Source organism: Aythya marila (genome assembly GCF_965140915.1).
Source record: "Aythya marila genome assembly, chromosome: 17".
Taxonomy (NCBI): domain Eukaryota; kingdom Metazoa; phylum Chordata; class Aves; order Anseriformes; family Anatidae; genus Aythya; species Aythya marila.
Window position 1 is genome coordinate 14,584,622 of NC_139058.1, and position 18,954 is coordinate 14,603,575.

At 38.3% G+C, this 18,954-nt stretch overlaps 1 protein-coding gene across 1 annotated transcript in view; it reads right to left on the reverse strand.

The window, feature by feature from the left end:
* TMEM132C (transmembrane protein 132C) overlaps window positions 1-18,954 on the reverse strand; it is a 221,109-nt gene that overhangs the window by 89,150 nt on the left and 113,005 nt on the right. Inside the window, exon 3 of the mRNA XM_082774163.1 lies at window positions 17,773-17,919. Coding sequence (XP_082630289.1) covers window positions 17,773-17,919 — 147 coding nt within the window. The remainder of the gene's footprint in view (window positions 1-17,772; window positions 17,920-18,954) is intronic.

Here is an 18,954-nt window from a genome sequence, read left to right on the forward strand (position 1 = left end):
ATTTTGGCAGTAGATGGAAAGCAATCAAGGTTCCATTTGAAGCAACTGTGTAAGCAATTCTCATTTAACAGAAGATGATGAAAAATTAATGTAAAATGAATGTAACTAAGTTTTCATAGAAACAACAAAACCACTCAGACATTGTCATCTTCGACAGCTGTTTACTGTCTTCATTTACAAAATTGCCTGTCAAATTTTACTGTTTCCTCTAGGGAAAAAAAATAATAAGCCAATCCCAACTGTCTCTCTGTTAATAAAATGTTCCATGTGTAATAGGGATATTAAGGATTCCTTTCTTGCAATCATAATACTTAGCAGTGATGATTGAGGTGAAGTAATGTTCAGCACTCTCTCCCAGAGGTTTCAGTTCTACATTTTTAACTACAGGAGAAAAGTTCAAACATAGCTGTCTGGTAAAAGCCTAAGTATTTTCCTTTCTCTCTTACTCTCTGGAACATCTGTCACCTCTTTTTGATGGGCAAAGCAACTTTTGCCATTCCTGAAAAGCTGTTTATGGTGAAACAACCACAACTTCCTTAATACAAAAATGAAAACATTTGAAGAAACTGCAAAAAGGGTTAATGGAATATTTTTGGTGGGAAATTTTATCAACTGAGAATGTACCTCCCAGCATCAGTTTGTTTCAGTGATGAATTTGGGTTGTAAAATTTATTTATCTAGGGGAACATACGCAGCTGGTTAATGCTACACAATGCATATGATGGGAAGGAGGTCAAATAAGCATCAGAATGAAACTGGAGGGTTCGGTAAGCATGTGCCTGATCTCCTGGCACAGAAGTCAGAGAGGTGCCCAAAATTCAGAAAGTTGTAGGAGTGGTTGCTCACCCAGGAACAACAAAGTCAGCAGTTTAGTATCTCAGGAAAGAAAGGAAGACAGCAATAAGCAGACAAATACAAAACAATTAATTGTCCCTCACATGTATATTCCCAGGATGAATGATCTAAAAAGGACATCTCAAGTGCTGATGCTGTGCCTGACTCCAGATTTAGGAGATGGGAAGGAGTTAATTATTGAAGGGCAGCTACAGTGAGTGGGGTGCACAGCTCCTATTGACTTCCTTATTGGTGGTAAAATGTGCAAATCCTGTGCACTTGTAGCTGATTACAATGATTACAAAATATAAAGCCTAAAAAGAGGATTTATACATGAGCAGTTTAGCTGAGACACAGACTCCCTCAAGACCTACAGTTTGTTTACATGCAAAGTAGCCTATGCCTCCTGAATGACTTTAAATCCTGATGACAATTATTTATATATTTATCCACTCTCATAACGTGGCTCTGAACGTGGTTCCTGCTGCTAAATGCCTCGGGGAATATCTACTGGTTACAGGCTCATCCCTGCTTTATGGCCATTGTCCAACAAAGCACTTTCAATGTATAAACAGTCCTGCTGCCTTTGCTAGGTCTGCTCATATGATGCATAAGACCATAAGAACGCACTGCTTAAATAAATACACAATAACAACAACAATAGCAATACTAATCCCTTCCTTGTACTATTTTCGGACAGATTTTTTTTTATCCATGGCTCTTGGGAGTAAGAGTAAAGTACTGTGTTTTTGGATATGCAAGCTGGGAAAAGAAAAATGACGTGACTTGCCCAAGGTCATACAGGAGGTCCATCAGAGAAATAAGGACAAAAACTCTAAGTGCATGGCTAAATTGAGTACTGAAGATTTCGCAGAGCTCCGCCTACTGTGTAAGGCTCTAAGTACTCTTGACATTGTGTTAAAGGAAAACAGTGAACTTTCATAATGGGAATCAAATCTTTTAAAAAATTATTTGCATCTACTATCATGTTAGCCAGTCTAGCTTCATCTTCTGCAGAAAGTGCAAATAACAGTTAATTCATGTTAAACCTAAAAAATCACAAAATGAGGGCTTTTATATACTTCTGACCAAGCTACAGTATCAACTTTGAACACATTCCATTGCTCTAAATTCCTTAATAACAATCAAAACACAGTTAATTATACTGGGGAAAAAAAAATAAAAGTGCATTAACAGCTTTAAACAAAAAAACTAGTTGCTTTAAACATTCTAAATTCTGAAAATGGAAGGTAAATGTAGAGAAACAGTGACACATCAAAGCAAGCCCACATGGCCTCCCGCAAAAAAATTTCTACCACAGTCATATCTGTATGGATTTTACATTCTCAGACAATGCACATCTACAAATGACTTTGTATATGGTCAAGATGACTGGCGTGGGAAATGGGAAAAACTGCTACAATCTGTATGCAGTAAAATGAACTGGAGGTAGACTCAGGCCATCATTCTGTCTGGCTTACTGGCATGGTAATGTAATAAACCTTGGCAACTTGCATGCATGTCATCTGGATCCAAGAGTAAGACAGAGCTAGCACTGGCTAAAATCTGCCAACTTATATATATGTGTATGTGTGTGTATATAAATATATATATATATATATATATATGTATATATGTATATATATAAGTATGTATATGTGTGTATTTATATACACACACATACACACATACAGAGTATGTGTGTATATTTATATACACACACATACATATATATATATATTTGTATTGTCATCAAAACATGTAGTGTTACCAAAATAGAACAGTTTCTGTTAAGCATTTTGAGTATGAAAAAAATAAAATGCTCAAAATCACACAGACCTCCTAGACTTTCTTGTCTTTCTGGTCAAGGGACATCAGAGGGGAGGAGCAGGAAGAAGTCGATGCTATTCCATGTCTTATCAGTGAACTCTCTACAATCTCCAAAGCTATCAAACAGCCACTTTTCAGTAGCATTAAATTCACTGTCAAATTGAAAAGGAAGAAAGGTGACATAATCCTGCAAAGTTTTGGAGACTCAGATTATCCCAAATAAAATTGGGTATTGAATCATTTTCAAGATGGGTTAGGGCACTGAAAGCTCTTTTTATGAGCCTCCCTGATGATAAATGGCCTGGAGATGGCTGTTCAAAATGCAGCCCAGGCTGGTTCTCTAGACTAGTTATTTCCTTCAAGGCAAAAATGAATGCAAAGTTCTTTTTCAATGCAAAGTTTTTCCCAAATAATTCTTCATATCCCTCCAATGCCAGAGGCCTGCTCAAACACTGGTGTACGCTATGCTAGACTGTAGTCATATCTGCCTTTCCTGTCTGTGTTCAGTTAGAATCAATAACAGAAAGTTTCCTCTGTGCCCCAAATGGCCATGCTGGCAGTCTCAGCTGTGCCCTGCATGCTTCATTCTCAGAATCTACAGACCAATTTGCAATGGAGATTCCTATTACATAAGCTAAAATTTTCCATCTCACTCTTTTAACCATTTTAAGAAATAATCTTCATTTTCAGGTTCTGTCGTCAGATGTCTGATTGGGATGGGAGGTAAAATTTCTGGAAGTTCCTTAATTCTACTTTCAGAAGTGATGGGGCAGCTCTGGAGTTTTCAAAAGCACAAGTTTCTTTCAAACTACAGTTGCTTTCAAACACATCTGCCTTCTCTCCCAGGCAGTGGGAATTCGAGGCCCCAGACCTTCTGAAAATTCCAATAGGTGTCAAACTGTTGAAATAACTGCTTTTTAAAACTTAGGTACTACAAACTATGTTCATCAAAGTATTTATGCATTGCTTTAGTTGGCACTGCAACGCCTAAGTGAAACAGATGGCCAACTCAGGTTTCCAAAAGTGACTCAGATACTCAGGAGCCCAACTCACATAGGAAGTCAATACTAGTTAATCTTCTAAATGTCAAATGGCACTTTGAAAATAAAACTTTCCATTACCAGAAAAGGCCTGAAACTTTGTGCTTTTAAAATGTTTGGTTTGTACCAAGTAATACCCCAGGCTCCACCTGTCTATCTTTTCATGTTTAAAGGACAAGTGAATTCTTGAGTAACGCAGTCCTCACGGGCAGGTCACCAGCAAATCAGCCAGCTCGGCAGCACTATGGCTTATTTTTTTTTATTGTTAAGGTTATTTTTAGGCAAAGCTTAAAGCTTGGCAAGGAGGAGAGAGATAAAGAACGTACATACATAGAATTAGCAGCACAGGCTTCCCTTGCTTCAGATAGCTTTAGTAGTAAAGTAGCAGAGACTGTAACCACCCTAGATAGGAACAAAGTCCCCAGGGTTTAATCAGTGTTGAAAGAATCTGAAGCTGAATGAAGGAGGGCTGTGTTAGGTGAGCTTAGGCAGCCTTAAAGACAATGGGTGAGTAATGCAGGAGCATCACTGAGGCTTCTTCTGGATCTCTCTGACATATAATCCAGCTCTTCTGTAGCATGACTCTCCCAGGGCTGGGATGGATTTCTGCTGATGTCTGAGAGCATGACTCAGACAAAACAGGTTGAAACACTAGGAAATAAGAAATGTTTGGATTCTATCCCAGAACACAGCATCTAGGAGAAAGTGCAGCAGTTTTAAAGTCAACGTTGTGGATACAGGATATCAACCATTTCCCACTTCTGACATTATAGCCTCTGGGACTGGTACAGGCCAAAGCTCAGCTTGTGACAGAGAGTTCCCATGTATCAGCCATTAGATGATCCAGAGGTCACCAGAGCAACTTCCAGTACATTTGTGCTACAAACGGGTAATTAATCAAATCAATATTTTACCCAGAAATTGATTGAAACAGGAGGGACAAATGAGTTCAGTGCATTTGGTATTTTAAACCTGAACATCAAGTATAATAATGGCCAATATCTCCATGACATGCCTTAGAAGAGGAAGAAATTACTGAGGTGATTTCTACCCACATCAGTAAACCTAATACAGAGCAAAAAGAAAGACAGATGAATGTGGAAACTGCTTACAGAAGAGACTAGTGGGAAGGCAGTCCTACAAAGATTTTGAAGGTTAATTTTCCAGATTTTTAGGAAGCTTTGGAAAAGTCTGCAGGTTCAGGGCTTGCCAAGCTATATTTTCCAGAATCATCAAAATGTATTTCAGTTTCAATGGAAACAGATTTGGGTTTGATTATATGCATTCCCTTGCAAAAGTGTCAAAAAAGAGAGCCAACACCAGAAATGGTATACAGTAAATGATAAAGTTATATATTTAAAGTATATATTTCTTCCTAACAGCTTACCTCCCCATTCTTAGCACTATGCTATTTTCAATACAAAAGATTTGATGGTACTGGCCCCAGGGAGAAGGGTGGTTTCTCTTAAAAAAAGGAACAACCATTATAGTTTTGGATTCTCTTCCAAGAGTAGTAATTTTAATACCTTCTTGTAAAATTTAAATTACATCTAGTTAGCAAAGTGACAATGACTTTTGGCATATTTTTTCTGCATCTAATTATCACTTGCATTCACTTAAACTCTCTTTTTCCCTACAAAGGATAATTGTCATTAAGCTATTTAGAGTGTGACAATAATTGAGAGGTTTTGGCTATCACAGTCAGAAGCATTAAGATCTGAGAAAGAGTAATAAAGAGACAAGGGAGACAGAAGTTGAAATGCTCACATAATCTGCACTTGATTTTAATTAGGGACAGAAAACTTTTAAGGTCTCAAGAGAGGTCTGGTCTGGATGAGTATCTCTTCATTTCTATCATGCTCACACAGAGTGCTTCTCCCTTCAGCCCTGCCAAGCCTGACCATTTGGTGACCTAGCTAATTAGCTGACTCTTTTTTTTTTTTCTTCTTCAAGTCCTCACTGAAGAGACAGGGTACACAAGATTTGGTGAGTTAGTGTGTAGGTCAGAATGAAGCTGTAGAGCATCTTAGGCTTCTGAACTGTGGAGAAGCCTTGGAACATGAAAAGCACATCTCTTTTCCTGCTAAAGATGAAAAGCTAGCAGCAACTATGAAATTTAAGGGTTTACCTACTTTCTCGAGTCTGTCTTCAGTGACATCTGGAATAGTTCTAATAACTTCTTGTATTGCCAACTGCAGAGACTTCATTTTAAAACCAGCAGTCAAAACAAAGCCAGTGAAATCAGTATTCCTCTGAGAGTGGACAATGGTGAAGAAAGGTCACACTTCGCAAACATTTATAAAGTTGGAGCCTGTTTACACACAGCGTGGTTGGCCAGGTCTGTGAAAAACACTGCCCTCAAATGTCCTAGGTTCTGCTCTAAATGGAAGTCTGTTCTGTGACTGTGGATATATTTTTAGGTGTTTTGTTTTTTAATAAATTCATACAGTGGTTCAGATCCAGAACAAATCTCTGCTGATTTCCATCACTGAAGGATGTGGCAATTATATGATATTTGATGACTATGTTTCATCTCACCTCAGCAATTCTGCCAGCCCCAGGAATACTGAAAAGAACAGGAGAGGCTGCCTGTCAAAATAATATGTACAGCTTTGGTAACAAAACATGGCAACAATCCCTTCTTGAATGGTTCTGGGAGGAATGTTAAAAAAGCTGAGTTACTAGCCAATTCTTTGTTATCAAGTCCCCTACACTAACCATCATGCTTCTAGGTTAACTTTTGTAAATAAAGATTACTGTTAGGAACTGCTTGTATTTACTACTGCTTGTATTTAAATATCATTCATCTGAAATGCGTAGGAGCTTAGTTCATTGTGAGGAAATCAGAACAGGTAAAACCAAACTGTACAAGTAAGCAACTACAGATAGCCAAACAGATCTGAAGCAATGAACAAGATCTGTCTGTAAATATTCCTTCTCAGTCAGTCTCATTAAATTTCTGAGCATTTCTACAGACAAAAAATGAGAAATAGCATCTCCAAGTGGAGAGCCTCACCATCCTATTACACTTTTTCACAGATGACAAAAATGCCATAAGAAATTATAATAAAATACAATTAAAAACTTTAAATCTAGCTGAACAATTGCTAAACTAACCAGACAGATTATATTCCTTCAGAGACTGTCAGTGGTACTTGCTGAGCTCTGGTTTGGTTGAAATGCTGTAACTGTAACAGAATATTTCATGGAGATTATATACATCAGAAATGTCTTTTGCCTTGTGCATTAAAATGAACGTTGCCACATAGGAGCTGTAAACTATTTTGGGTAAGAGCACAGATACAAACATTGAAATTCTTGTTAGTTGACTTATCAGCAATGCTTTGGTTGACAGAGCACTTAGCTTTCAAGCCATCTGATGGCATTGCTAAATATGCCAGTCTCATTAAAAGTAGCTGAAATCGGAATGAATTCAGTGGCTGAGGTCACTCAAGAACTCTGGCAGAGTCATTATTGAATTTCTACTAGTGTGATTACAAAGAGTGCATGCTCAGTCCATTAATTTACAGCATGGAAACAAAAAATCAATGGGGTGCTACTTAAAATTCCTTTTGTAATAATTATGATCATGTATGCAAATATACATGTGGTAGGGTAGTAGGCAAGCTGCTGTTCACAGCCTTGAACAGGAAAGACATTATCTAGTTTTCTGAGCTGCAAACCAGAGAGAAGGAAGGAAAGAACAGTAAGAATTTAGTCTAAACTTGGGGTGAAATTCAGACTGCAAAGAAAATGTTGCTGTTTACTTCAATGAAGCTAAGGTTTCTTCCCTGTAAATTTAACTGGAACTGAAATTCCTGGAATTCAGCAATCTGGAATTCAGCACTGATCTATCAAAAAAACTCTACTACAACAAGTATCTCAGTTTTCTTTAATAAATTTGCTTCCCAGTGAAATTACTAGCATGTCAGTAAAGTAATGATGGGAAAGATCTATGAGTTCTTTGTGAATGATAGTGGGACAAACTGGCATACATCATTTCAGTAGCCTACACTGATTTATACCATCTGTGGACACTCCTCATTCAGACCCTTCAAAGTAATACAGATGCATCACAGATTTCTTCAGGAAAAAGCACTGGATTTCCTTGCTTAAGGAAAAAGTGCATTCAAAACACATCGGCAATTTTTGTATAACATTGTTACTCCAATTTAATTTTTCATTCTTAATTGTGAAAGTGTTACAGAAGAATATGATTGCTGATCTTAATCATCCAATACCATTTGCTGAAACTAACAGAACACCATGGGGCTTATTTAGTAAGATTTCATGGATCCTAATGAAGTTTTTGAGAACTCACAGACATCCCCCACCTTCCAAAAGAGCAACCTACTTCTCCCTTGTTCAATTGCCAGGAAATATACAGAATCCTCCAAACACTTCCTATGTCCCTTCAGACATGCCAATGTATGTAACCAAACCCAACTCAAGCCAGGTGATTTGTACTAGCACTTGACACAACAAGACAAATTCTACACTGATTTAGACTTAAGGGACTGTGGCTGCACAGCTCAGGAAAAAAAAAAAAAAAAAAAAAAAAGCTGCCTTTTAAAACATAGTTTTGATTATCACCTGATCACCATGAAGTGATAGCGAAGAAAAACCCTCTTCATACCCAGAATGTGAAATGCCAGAGGTCTCCCTGCAGCTTGAATTATAGATAAACTACAATTTGCAAATGATGACCTATAGAAGCCAAGTTACACTCTCTTGTGTGACAGTTATGTGGCGAGAACTGCAATGATCTCTAATACAATTAATTTTTTTTTTTGATTAAAGGAGTTGTATTGTCTACAACAAAGATTTTTACTTTCTAAGCATGTAAAAGCATATGTTATCTCTATCTACTATGCAAAATGTGCAGGGAGAATTAAATGAAATCCATCATAACAAAATGTGAGAAGTCCTTAGTTTTGCCAAGTTGTGTTATGTCCAGCTTGAATTACACAAACTGTTCTTTGCTAGCAGTGCTCATATGCTCTAAAGTGTTTGCAGAACAATAATGCTGCTGCTGCATTCAGCCTCAAGCACTGGTAATGTGGCTTATTAGTAGTTATGTTACAAGTCAATATTCTCCCCATATCAGCCTTGAAAGGTTTCACACATGCTTCACACCAGGAAATGGATCCATTCAACTATTTTCAGGCAGAGACACAGAATTAACCAGATAAAGGAGGTGACTATTTATTAGTATAGTAGGATCCTTGTCACAGGCTTGGACCTCTCTGTGCTGAATATTGCCCAAATAACAAACACACAGCCTGCTTCAGCAAGCCTACCAGTATAAGCAGGAAAAAAGACAGAGGATAGAGAGAGATAGACAAGAGTGCATATAAATATTGAAAAAATAATACAAAGCTGTAGGAAGAGAGCTGTATCTATTAGATGCCCCGTCATTGCTATAACTTTTCTAAGATAACTGAAGGAGAGGAAGGTTTTCCAAGCACTGATGTAATGTTGCTGAAGCACTGCACATGGGGACAACATTTCAGTAGGGGACAGTAAGAAAGGCAGCCTGAGACACGAGTGTCTGAAGGAACCAAACACACGTGGACTGATGCACTAATCACAGCTGTCAGACCAGGTCTCCAAAATTGTTTGAGTTCAGGACCTTATGCTGGTTTGGTATTCAAACTGATACATTTGCAATCACAGAACAGGATACTGCAAATGAGTTTAAACAAACATCCTACAAGGCTTGATCTTGTTTTAAATTACAAAACTGAGAATCAGTAGATTAATATAATTCAACTCAGTGGAGCTAAACCAATGTAAAATGGTGTTAATGAGACAACAGTTAGGTCTGCCAAGTGTTTATGAAAACCAAACTTCCTATACAAACACTGCACATAAGTGATTTTAAGTGATAAAATTATCACTTAAATATATCACTATAAATATATATGCCTATGTGCTTATATGCCTTATATGCCTATAAAATTATTTTTATATTACAATTATCTCCAACTGGAAGATATGTGATGGGTGTAATGGCAGAGGCTAATGAAATGCACTTAAACTCATGTTGAATTTTTAACAAGAGAAAAAATGCAGTGTATAAAAACACAAATATTCAATCTTTCTATTATTTAGGCCCTGTGAGACATACAATGCTGAAAGACAGATGCTGAATAAAGAGGCAGTAGTTCAGCAGGAGCTCTAGAGGTAGCAGGAGCAGTGTTTAGCCATCACTTGCCACAGGTACACAAGTAACATCACATATTTGATTACATATACTTGCAACTGGGAATAGCGGTTAATGGCTTGAACTGAAGGGACAGCCAGGAGTGGTGACTAGAGGGACAGCCCTACACAGCACCACCAACACACCGTGAAATCCTCTGAGCCAGCACTTACCATAATCTGCTGATTTCCCTACCAACCTTGCTTAACTTGTAAGGCTTACAACAGACATCTATATAGTAATTTTCTGCCTGTCTCATACCACAATCACCATTATTATATAATAACAAAATAAAGAAACAGAAAAGAGATTTTGTCTGTGCTTAAAATAGGTAGTAACTCATAAAACTGAAGCATCTTTGAGTGGAAAAGTAAATCTCAGTAAGACAGTGCCGAAACAAGTGGTTCACCTGACATAATACAGCATGCTTTGTCCAAGGCAAGGCAAAGGTCTCAAACAATTGGTGATACTTTCCCCTCATCATCTGGTTAGCTGCTGCTTCTTTCTGACAGAGGTGTGAGATAGGGAAAACATTCAAAATCATCTAATTCTCTTGAGATTGTAGTGTATTTTTCCAGAGGTCCCTCTTGACCAGTTTTAAGCACCTTGAAAACAAGATGCTCATCAGCGTTTTGGAGGAGAAAAATTAACATAGTACTTGCATGCTTAGGATTGCTGCATACTATCCCTACAATAAAACTCAGATCAAATGAGTTCAGAGGAATTTTGTGAAAACACAAGTATCAATGATAGAGAGGATTTACATGTGTATGAAATATTTCAATTTACTCTGCTGAATACTAAAAAAGATCGTATTCACTATATTCTAGAAAGGTTTGGCTTTTGGTGCTTTCTCCTAAATTTTCTTCATTCTTTTTTTCCCTGACTGATTTATTTCCTCTGCTATGAAAGTTACAGAGGAAAGCAGAGTTGCTTGGCATCATGATGTGGTATTGCTGAACTCAGCTGTTTATGGCTTTCAGCAGATGTTTCTGCTTCAAAGAGAGTGTGAGGAAAAATACACATGCACAAATTCCTCCCCTCCTCCCCAGTTCTGCATCTTTTGTCTCTTATCTTCCACTGTCTCCAAATCACAAGGAAGGCTGCATGACAATAGCTATTAAAACGTCCTACCCATGCCAAATCTCACAGATAAATGAGAGCTGACCTTGTCCAAAAATAGAACTCATTATTTAAAATGCAAAGAAAAAAATATTAACAAAAGTGTCAGTCCATGAACAAGTTGCATTGGAAAGATTTTCACAGACAACCTGGCTAAGAATTACATCTTATTAAAATGGAAGGCAATGAGGATTGCTGTGTGCAAGAAGTGAGAAGACAGCAGTTATTCTGCAGAGGATGCAAGGGGGACGGCCAGCCTGTCCTACTATAAAATCCAGGAGCTCTACAAAACACATACTCTGACATAAGCCAAAGACTGAGAAGGAGACTGTGTTTTCTAGTCAGTCTGTGAGAAATTACTGTTTTGTCAGAAGTCAAACAATAATCTCACCCTGGACATCAGGAATTATAGTTATTATTGAATCTGTCCATCAATTTGAAATGGATATAAAACTCTCCCATTATTCCATGATTGCACATCCTATTCAATTTAATACGTGAGGGGCTCTGCTGTATTTATATAATAATGAAATAAAACAATACCTCCAACCTGAGGGAAGGAACTGGTGGCAAGTGAGACAACTTTCTCAGTAAGGCTAGATTACTGCATGCATTGGCTAAGTGTCCAGCATTTGGTTTTGATAAGCATTGTAAAGAGCATTTCCAAACTGCCCAGATTTGCTGAGCAAACAAAATCTGATGCTTTCATCAGTGCAAGAAATATTTGGAGAATGACCTTTCTCTTCATGCTTGAGTTTTTCTTCCCAACAGACACAAACTCCAAAGTAGACACACAAATACACACCAAAACAAAACAAAGAAACAATTAACTTATTGGAACTGGGCCGGAACTCCTGTGAAGATCATGGATGGGCCTGATTTTGTGCATCTTGCTGTCTCATCTCACTTAATTTATTTTCTTGGACAGAAAACTCATGGGATTGCCTCGTGCAGATCCTGTTGGTTTGTTTGGCCTTTTTCTATCATAAAGCAGGTATTTATGCCCATACAACAAATGTGTTAAAAACACATTTCCAGAAAAACTATTTACTGATAGTAGTTATTTATTGTTATTTATTTACATATTAGCAGGACCAAGACACGCCAGCTATGGAGCAAGGCCTTGCAGTGGTAGGTGTGAGATGAAAACTAGACAGACAGATGCTGTTGTCACGACGATTTCTACAGTTATCTCAAATTCGTTATTTCTGAACTTGCACTACTGAGTGCATGGAAAAGAAAGGACCCTTCAGCTTCAGCAAGAGTCCTTGTTCATGAGAGCACCCATGAAATTTGCTTTCCCTTAATGCAGCTGAGAGCTGCCCATTAAGTCAAAACCACTCAGGACTCATAAGGTTCAACCAGTGGCCCTGCTCCCCACAAGTACCCGATAAGACAGAAAGGCACAAGAAACAAGTATTTCCCCTCAAGACAGTTTGTGCAGATGCTGCAGCAACCAGACAGAGTGAGGCAATGGTAACTGCATCTGCCTCCATGCTGCAGACAGCTTCCTCTTGAAAGAGATATGAAAGGCATCCTTCATCCCTCCTCTGTCCCCAGGTCAGTGCTTTGATAAACACTTCTGACATTCAAAGCAGCAAAAGAGGAGCTGTATGAAGAGCTCTTTTGGGAAGCAACCTTTTAACCCAAGTCTCCTGTGCCCTAGAAAAGACACTGTTACGAGGCACAGCTGGCTGATCCTCTGCCATATGTGCAGATGTCCAGTATATCTTTGGCACCTACATCATATGCTTGAAGACATCTGTGACCTAATTTGACCTGAAGCAGGCATCCTAACATAAAGGGAAATCTTAGAATGCTAAGACAGCAGGCAAAGATAATTTATTGGGTAAATCAGGCAAGAAAGGGTGGAAGGAAAGGATCTTTAAAGCAGTAGGTAAAGGCTTAGCTGTATTATTCCTGAAACTGTTGCTGCAAGCTATGTGCATAAATTCCCCTGTGTCATTTTAAGCAGAATGATGCACATCACAGGAGTGACTGGCCTTGCAAGCTCTGAGGGTTGCACTGGTAACTTGCCAGCAGACTAAAAGACTGCACCTAATTTGCTCTGAAATATGCATAATGCTTAAAGCACGAAACTCAGGAGGCCATAACACTTGTTCGCTTGTGACTTTTATATAAATTAAAGGAAATTTTTTCCCTCTTGGGCTTCAATGGAAAAAGATATCCACTGCTGACATCTTCCTTCTAAAGCATCTCTCTGGCTTGGACAAATCAGTTTCTGTAGATGCAGATATGACCATATACGACTTCCCAAGCAGCTAATACTACAGTAGTGGCATGTGTCATGCCAGCTTGGGTCCTGCATAAATTAACAGTCAGAAGGACAAATGACTCTATGGAAAAAATCCTGATCCATGAGCACCAAACCTCCAAGTCCTTGTGAAGACGGATGTCCTCTGCTCAGACTGCAAAGTTTTGTGGTCAGCAGGCACCACTGTCACCCTGCTGAGCTTTGCAAACCACATTGACCCCAAACTGTGCAAGAGAAAGGTGACCCAGATTTCAAATAATTAATATCTTCAACCCTGTTTATAATGTCTGGATGCTCTTCTGTGTACCCATACATTGGGAATGCACTGCCTGTCTTCAAATATAGCCAGACACACACACTGCGTGGCTTGTGGTTTTTCAAGTTTGAGACCTGTTGTTCACATTTTTTATTTTTATTTTTTCCCAGCACAAGATAATTTCACTTTGCTGAAACCCCTTGGCAACACATGGTGCTGCCAGGCAGAGGAAGGACCTGCACAGAACTGTAATGGCTTTGTTGCTTTCCTCTGTGCCCTGATGATATGAAACACAACCTAGTAACATCATTAGTTTTTCCCATGTGAATGCAATGATACCCAGCCAGTGGAAAAAAAAAAAAGTAAAAAAGAAAAAAAAAAGTAAAAAAAAAAAAAAAAAAGTGTGTGCTTGTGGCAGGGGAAGTGATTGTGACACAGTCTGAAACATAAACATAACATCTGGAAGCACTCTTCCTGAGTCTGCCTCTTTATCAGACAGATGGCTGGAGAGCTGTAAGCCCATGGGCCTCTCAAAAGGTTCAAGGCCAAGAGGATAAAGTGCTACATCACAGCAGTTTTCCATTATGTCAGTTTTTTTAAATGTCTCTCCGTTCTACCACACTCTGTTTCTCTGCCCAGTTAGGGAGACAGGCACTGCTGTGTTGGCAGAAATCAAAAGCACTGGTGACTCTTCCTGTGCAAACAAAATAAAACATCCACAGGCAGAAACATAAGCCCAAGAACAGAACAAAGGCAGCTTGTAGAAGTCTTTGAAGAAGCAGGAAGGGGAGCTGGGTCTAGATTAGCCCCTGTTGCTGCTACTTAGTGCTTGACATAGCAGATACAGGATACTCCTGCTTTGGCAGAGAAGGCAGCTTAAGAAATTCCCCTAAAACATCTCATTCCTACCCTTAATCCATTGTTTTCATCCCCACGTCTGGCAGCATACCAGCTGGTAGAGATATGCTATTAAAAAAAAAGTCTGTGAAAATTACTTAGGTTAAAAATAACCTTTGCTCTGTCTTGGAACAGACTTTATATGCTGTGGTGACAGTCCAGAATAAGCTACACAGCAAATACAAGACTTTTCAGTGAAGCTGCTCTCAGGGTAGATGTGGTACATCATAAATCAACCATACTTGCCCGGAACCAAACAGAAGCAAGGCTAAGATATGGAACTGGTTGTAATAGTAACCAGAAATATCTCTTCATCTGTCCTGAGGACACATTTCAAATCTACCAGCTGTCCTCCAGACATGAGAAACAACAAGGGAAAACAACTGACCAAGCAGTAGTCTAGCCTTGTTTTCACTAATCAACACACTGTTGCTATCCTCATCAGTAGTTACTTGAATCTCAGCACAAATTGCATTATGAGGCATACAAACATTGCTGATTTCAAGCTGTTTTCAGCTACTTGCTGCAGTGGCAAAGTTTTTCTGAATAAATCAAAGTTAAGAAGCTATGTCTCTTTGCTTTAGTGGCACACACTTAAATAGAAGAAATACTACTTAAAAAGTAAAAAACCATGGCCCACATATTCTCAAAATGTAAGCGTAAACAATTATTCCTGTGAGGTACCTAAAACATGTCCCTTGGTTTTTATTACTTATATAATGTGAAAGCTGTTAGCTGCTGAGTGGTGTTGCACCTGGATACAAACTGCTTGCTTCAAAATTCTTATAAAGTAATTACAACCATACACTTACAATAGTAGAAAGATGAAAGAAAAGAAAAGCAACATGGCAAGAAAAAATAGTTGTTTTATGTAGCCTGGGGGTTTGTTTCCAGGGATGTGAAGGGGAAGGAGTGCAAAGGTTCACCATGGTGTGTCAAGGAGACTCCCAAGTAAATAAGAGTGTGCAGAGAAAGGCCAGGAGTTCCTATTCACATGCTTAACTACCTAACACATCACTTTCTTCATTATGATCTGAAGGAGCTCTGGGATGAGGTTTTATCTTGTTTCCACAAAACAGTTTGCAGGAGGCAGCACACCAATACACTGAGAATTTACTATTAATTTAAGAAATATTATGACTTTTCACAACCAACTGGGCACATGTGACAACACAAAGGGAGATCCAAATTACTCCTGCTAGTTTCAGTACAGAGGAATAAGGCACAACTGCAGAAGACCTTTCATTTTCCTTTCCTGTTAGCTCATTCTCTGAGCTGTGATAGAAATAGCTGGTCACTCAAAGAAAAGGAACATACTATCATCCTCACGAAAGGCTGTGTGAATGTTCATAAAACACTCAAGAAATATAAATATTTACTTACTTTTCGGAAGCTCTTTGGTGAAGGCCATGGAAAATAACACTCCCTGCTTAAATTAACATAGATACATTAAATTAATGTATCTATGAAATCACTGAGTTTACTGCAGAAGAAAATTAGTAGGTGTTGATGCTGGAGCTCCAGAGTGGTAGCTCACATGTACACTGACCTTGCTACAGAACTGCATGTTGCCCAGATGCACTACACTGCTAAATCACTCTGAAAACGCTGGAGGCAGCACAGAAAGATCCCATTAGGGGCTTGCAATTATTGACCAAATTAAATCAGTTTAATAGAATATTTGTACTCTGCACAGAGGGCTCCAAGTGATGCTCAGTAATTGTAATGCCCACAACATCATGTGCTTTCCCATTGGGATCTCAGTACACACACCCCTAAGTTTCTCCATCAAGCTCATCCTTGTATATTAAAATTTCATTCAAACCTAGGCTTGTCATGCTTTCAGAAGACAGGGACTATTTGCATACACAAGGAGAGAAAGGTGTTAATTAAAACATTGACTTTTATTTGCATAATCGGTGCTACAAATATTTTTATAGGTTAATTAGACTTTATGCAAATTGGATTAAGAAGATTTAATTTGGGATTTGATAACCTGAGTATTATAGTCCTGCAGTTATAAATACGTTCAGAATCATACTCTGTTCTATAGCTATGTTTTTCCTTTTAAACTTTTTGTTTGTTTGTTTGTTTGTTTTTCCCTTACTTCTGGTAGGCTTGGTAGGCTTAAATGAGTTATTTTTCCTTTCCTCACTCCATACCACCCCTGCCCTCACCCCCCCTAATCTCCACTAAAAATCACACTAGCTGCAATGATACTATGTGTAAATACAATGAATGAATGAGCTGTTCACGACAAGAGAAATTTCCACACTTTATGGAAGTCTAATTTTCTCAGGCACTCAAACTGGGCATAGAATATAAGTGTTAAAACCTGCTCAAGTTTTCTATGCTTGAAGGTAGTAAAGATCCACTGCATGGGAAAGCAAAAGCCTACACAGAATCCACTGAAGGGTATATGATACTCTTCAATGAGCCTGGGTTTGAGGCTAATAATAAGTGTAGAGCTTGTGAAACATTGCTCGGATCTGTACAATGGAAATGCTCTACGTGGACTAATGAACGACAGTGTTGTTAGACTTCAAAAGATGACACCCAGCATGAGCCAAATGATTTCCACTGAAACCAACAGTGTATGAATTCACTGTATGATGTGGAAGACAATCAGAGTTCCTGAAAAAGCACCACTTTTATGGCTGTGGAACAGCTAGACTAACTCTCAGTATAAGCATATCAAACAGGAAAGCAGGCACTGGCAGGCCAGTTCATACCAGTGCTTCCTGGAGTGTGTGGCTGCCTCTGACAGTTACCAGTGCATAGCCTAGCAAAGGAAACGCTAGTTCTGGAAGAAGAAATGCTTTGCAGAAGGGGATTCTGCCATATTACACACAGGACACTAAATACTGAAAGCTTTAAATTATCCTGTACCAATGCCTGAAAGTTACAGTGGCTCATCCTGGAAGAATTAATTACTTGCTTGGTGAGCCAACCATGGAGGCTGTGATACATTCAGAGAAACAAGGTCAAAACTATCTAGCTGAAAAATTGCGTTCAATAGAAACCTTTAAAATTAAGGATATTTATATCCATGCCAAAATGATCCCCTCTCCCAATCTTAGGCCTATTTTTTTTTTCTCTCTCATTTAAACTGATTAATTTCATTACCTGGAAACTGAGATATCCTGTTATAGATCAGCAGATGGTACCATAGTTAACATAAGTGTCTCCAGATTTCCAGGCTACAGTTTTAATAGCTATGAGTAGCGGTAATGTGAGCCCTATGTCTTTCAACCAATGAATGGTATCATGGATATAAATGAGTTTAATGTGCCACGAAGATGAGGTTTCATACCTGTTCCTTGAACTTGGTGCTATCCTCTGACAAATAACCGTTGCAGTCGAATGCTTTCCACCATTCCCCACTTCTTGTTTCACATCCCATTGCTGGGGATCACTTGTCTTTGCATTGAGAATATTTACGCCTTTCTTCACCTTTGCCCTGTTGGAAACAGCAGTTGTAAAAAGTTTATAGGAGTCATTCAGGACTGTGATCTTCCTAATATAGCTCAGGCATGGAAATCTCAATGTATCAAAACTAAGCTAAGTATAAAAGACATTTCCAATCCATAAGTAAATATAGACTGATATAGTGAGTGCAGATCTAAGGCCACCTATTACTCTTTTTTTTGGACAGAATCAAATTCCTGTGTGCCTTTATATGTTCTGCCAACAGTAGGCTGGAGTTATGACAAAGACTAAACTTGTAGGACAATCTGCACTCGATGTTTATTTCTTTATTCTGGTAACAATTTCATTCAAAGATAAATTTGTCCCAACAGAGAAGACTTCATAAGGTTCTGTTCATCTGTATCAAGACAAGCTTGTGCTTGATCATTGCAAAGATGAATATTTCACTTGAGAATTTTAAATAATCCATCTATATATATAGTATTCTTCTAGCTATCAGTGGACAGGTTGCTATTCTGCCTTCTCTGTGACAGATTTCCAAGGAAATTTCTGTTTCTATTTGGAATCTCCAGCCTGGAGAGAATGCAGCCATTGTCTAATACAAGGCTTTTTAATTCAGTGATATTCTTCGAGGATGCAAATTTCTGCCACTGTTACTTGTTATGCCCAGTAAAAAGTTAACGGTATTTATCGAGTGATGGATATCAGCAATAACTGAATGGAGGGTTAATTAATGAATATTTGCTCAATTAAGGGGCATTTGTATGAAGAACTCCCAGCAAAGATGCTATTTAGGTGCAGAACATTTAACTTCTGTCCTCTAGTTCTATCACAAAACATCAAGAATAAGCAGTACTTATACAGTCTTTCTCTTCAAAAAGACAGAGACACAAAATTCCACCAGCCCAGAGGACTGATGCGAAAAGATGCATATGCATATCTTTAGACATTAAAACACTTTAAAAATGTAGTCATGAATAATTTGAGTAAGTATAATTGTATTTCTGAAGATTATTTTTTTAACACTGAGACAAAAACAATTAATTTAAGACACTGAAAAAGAAAA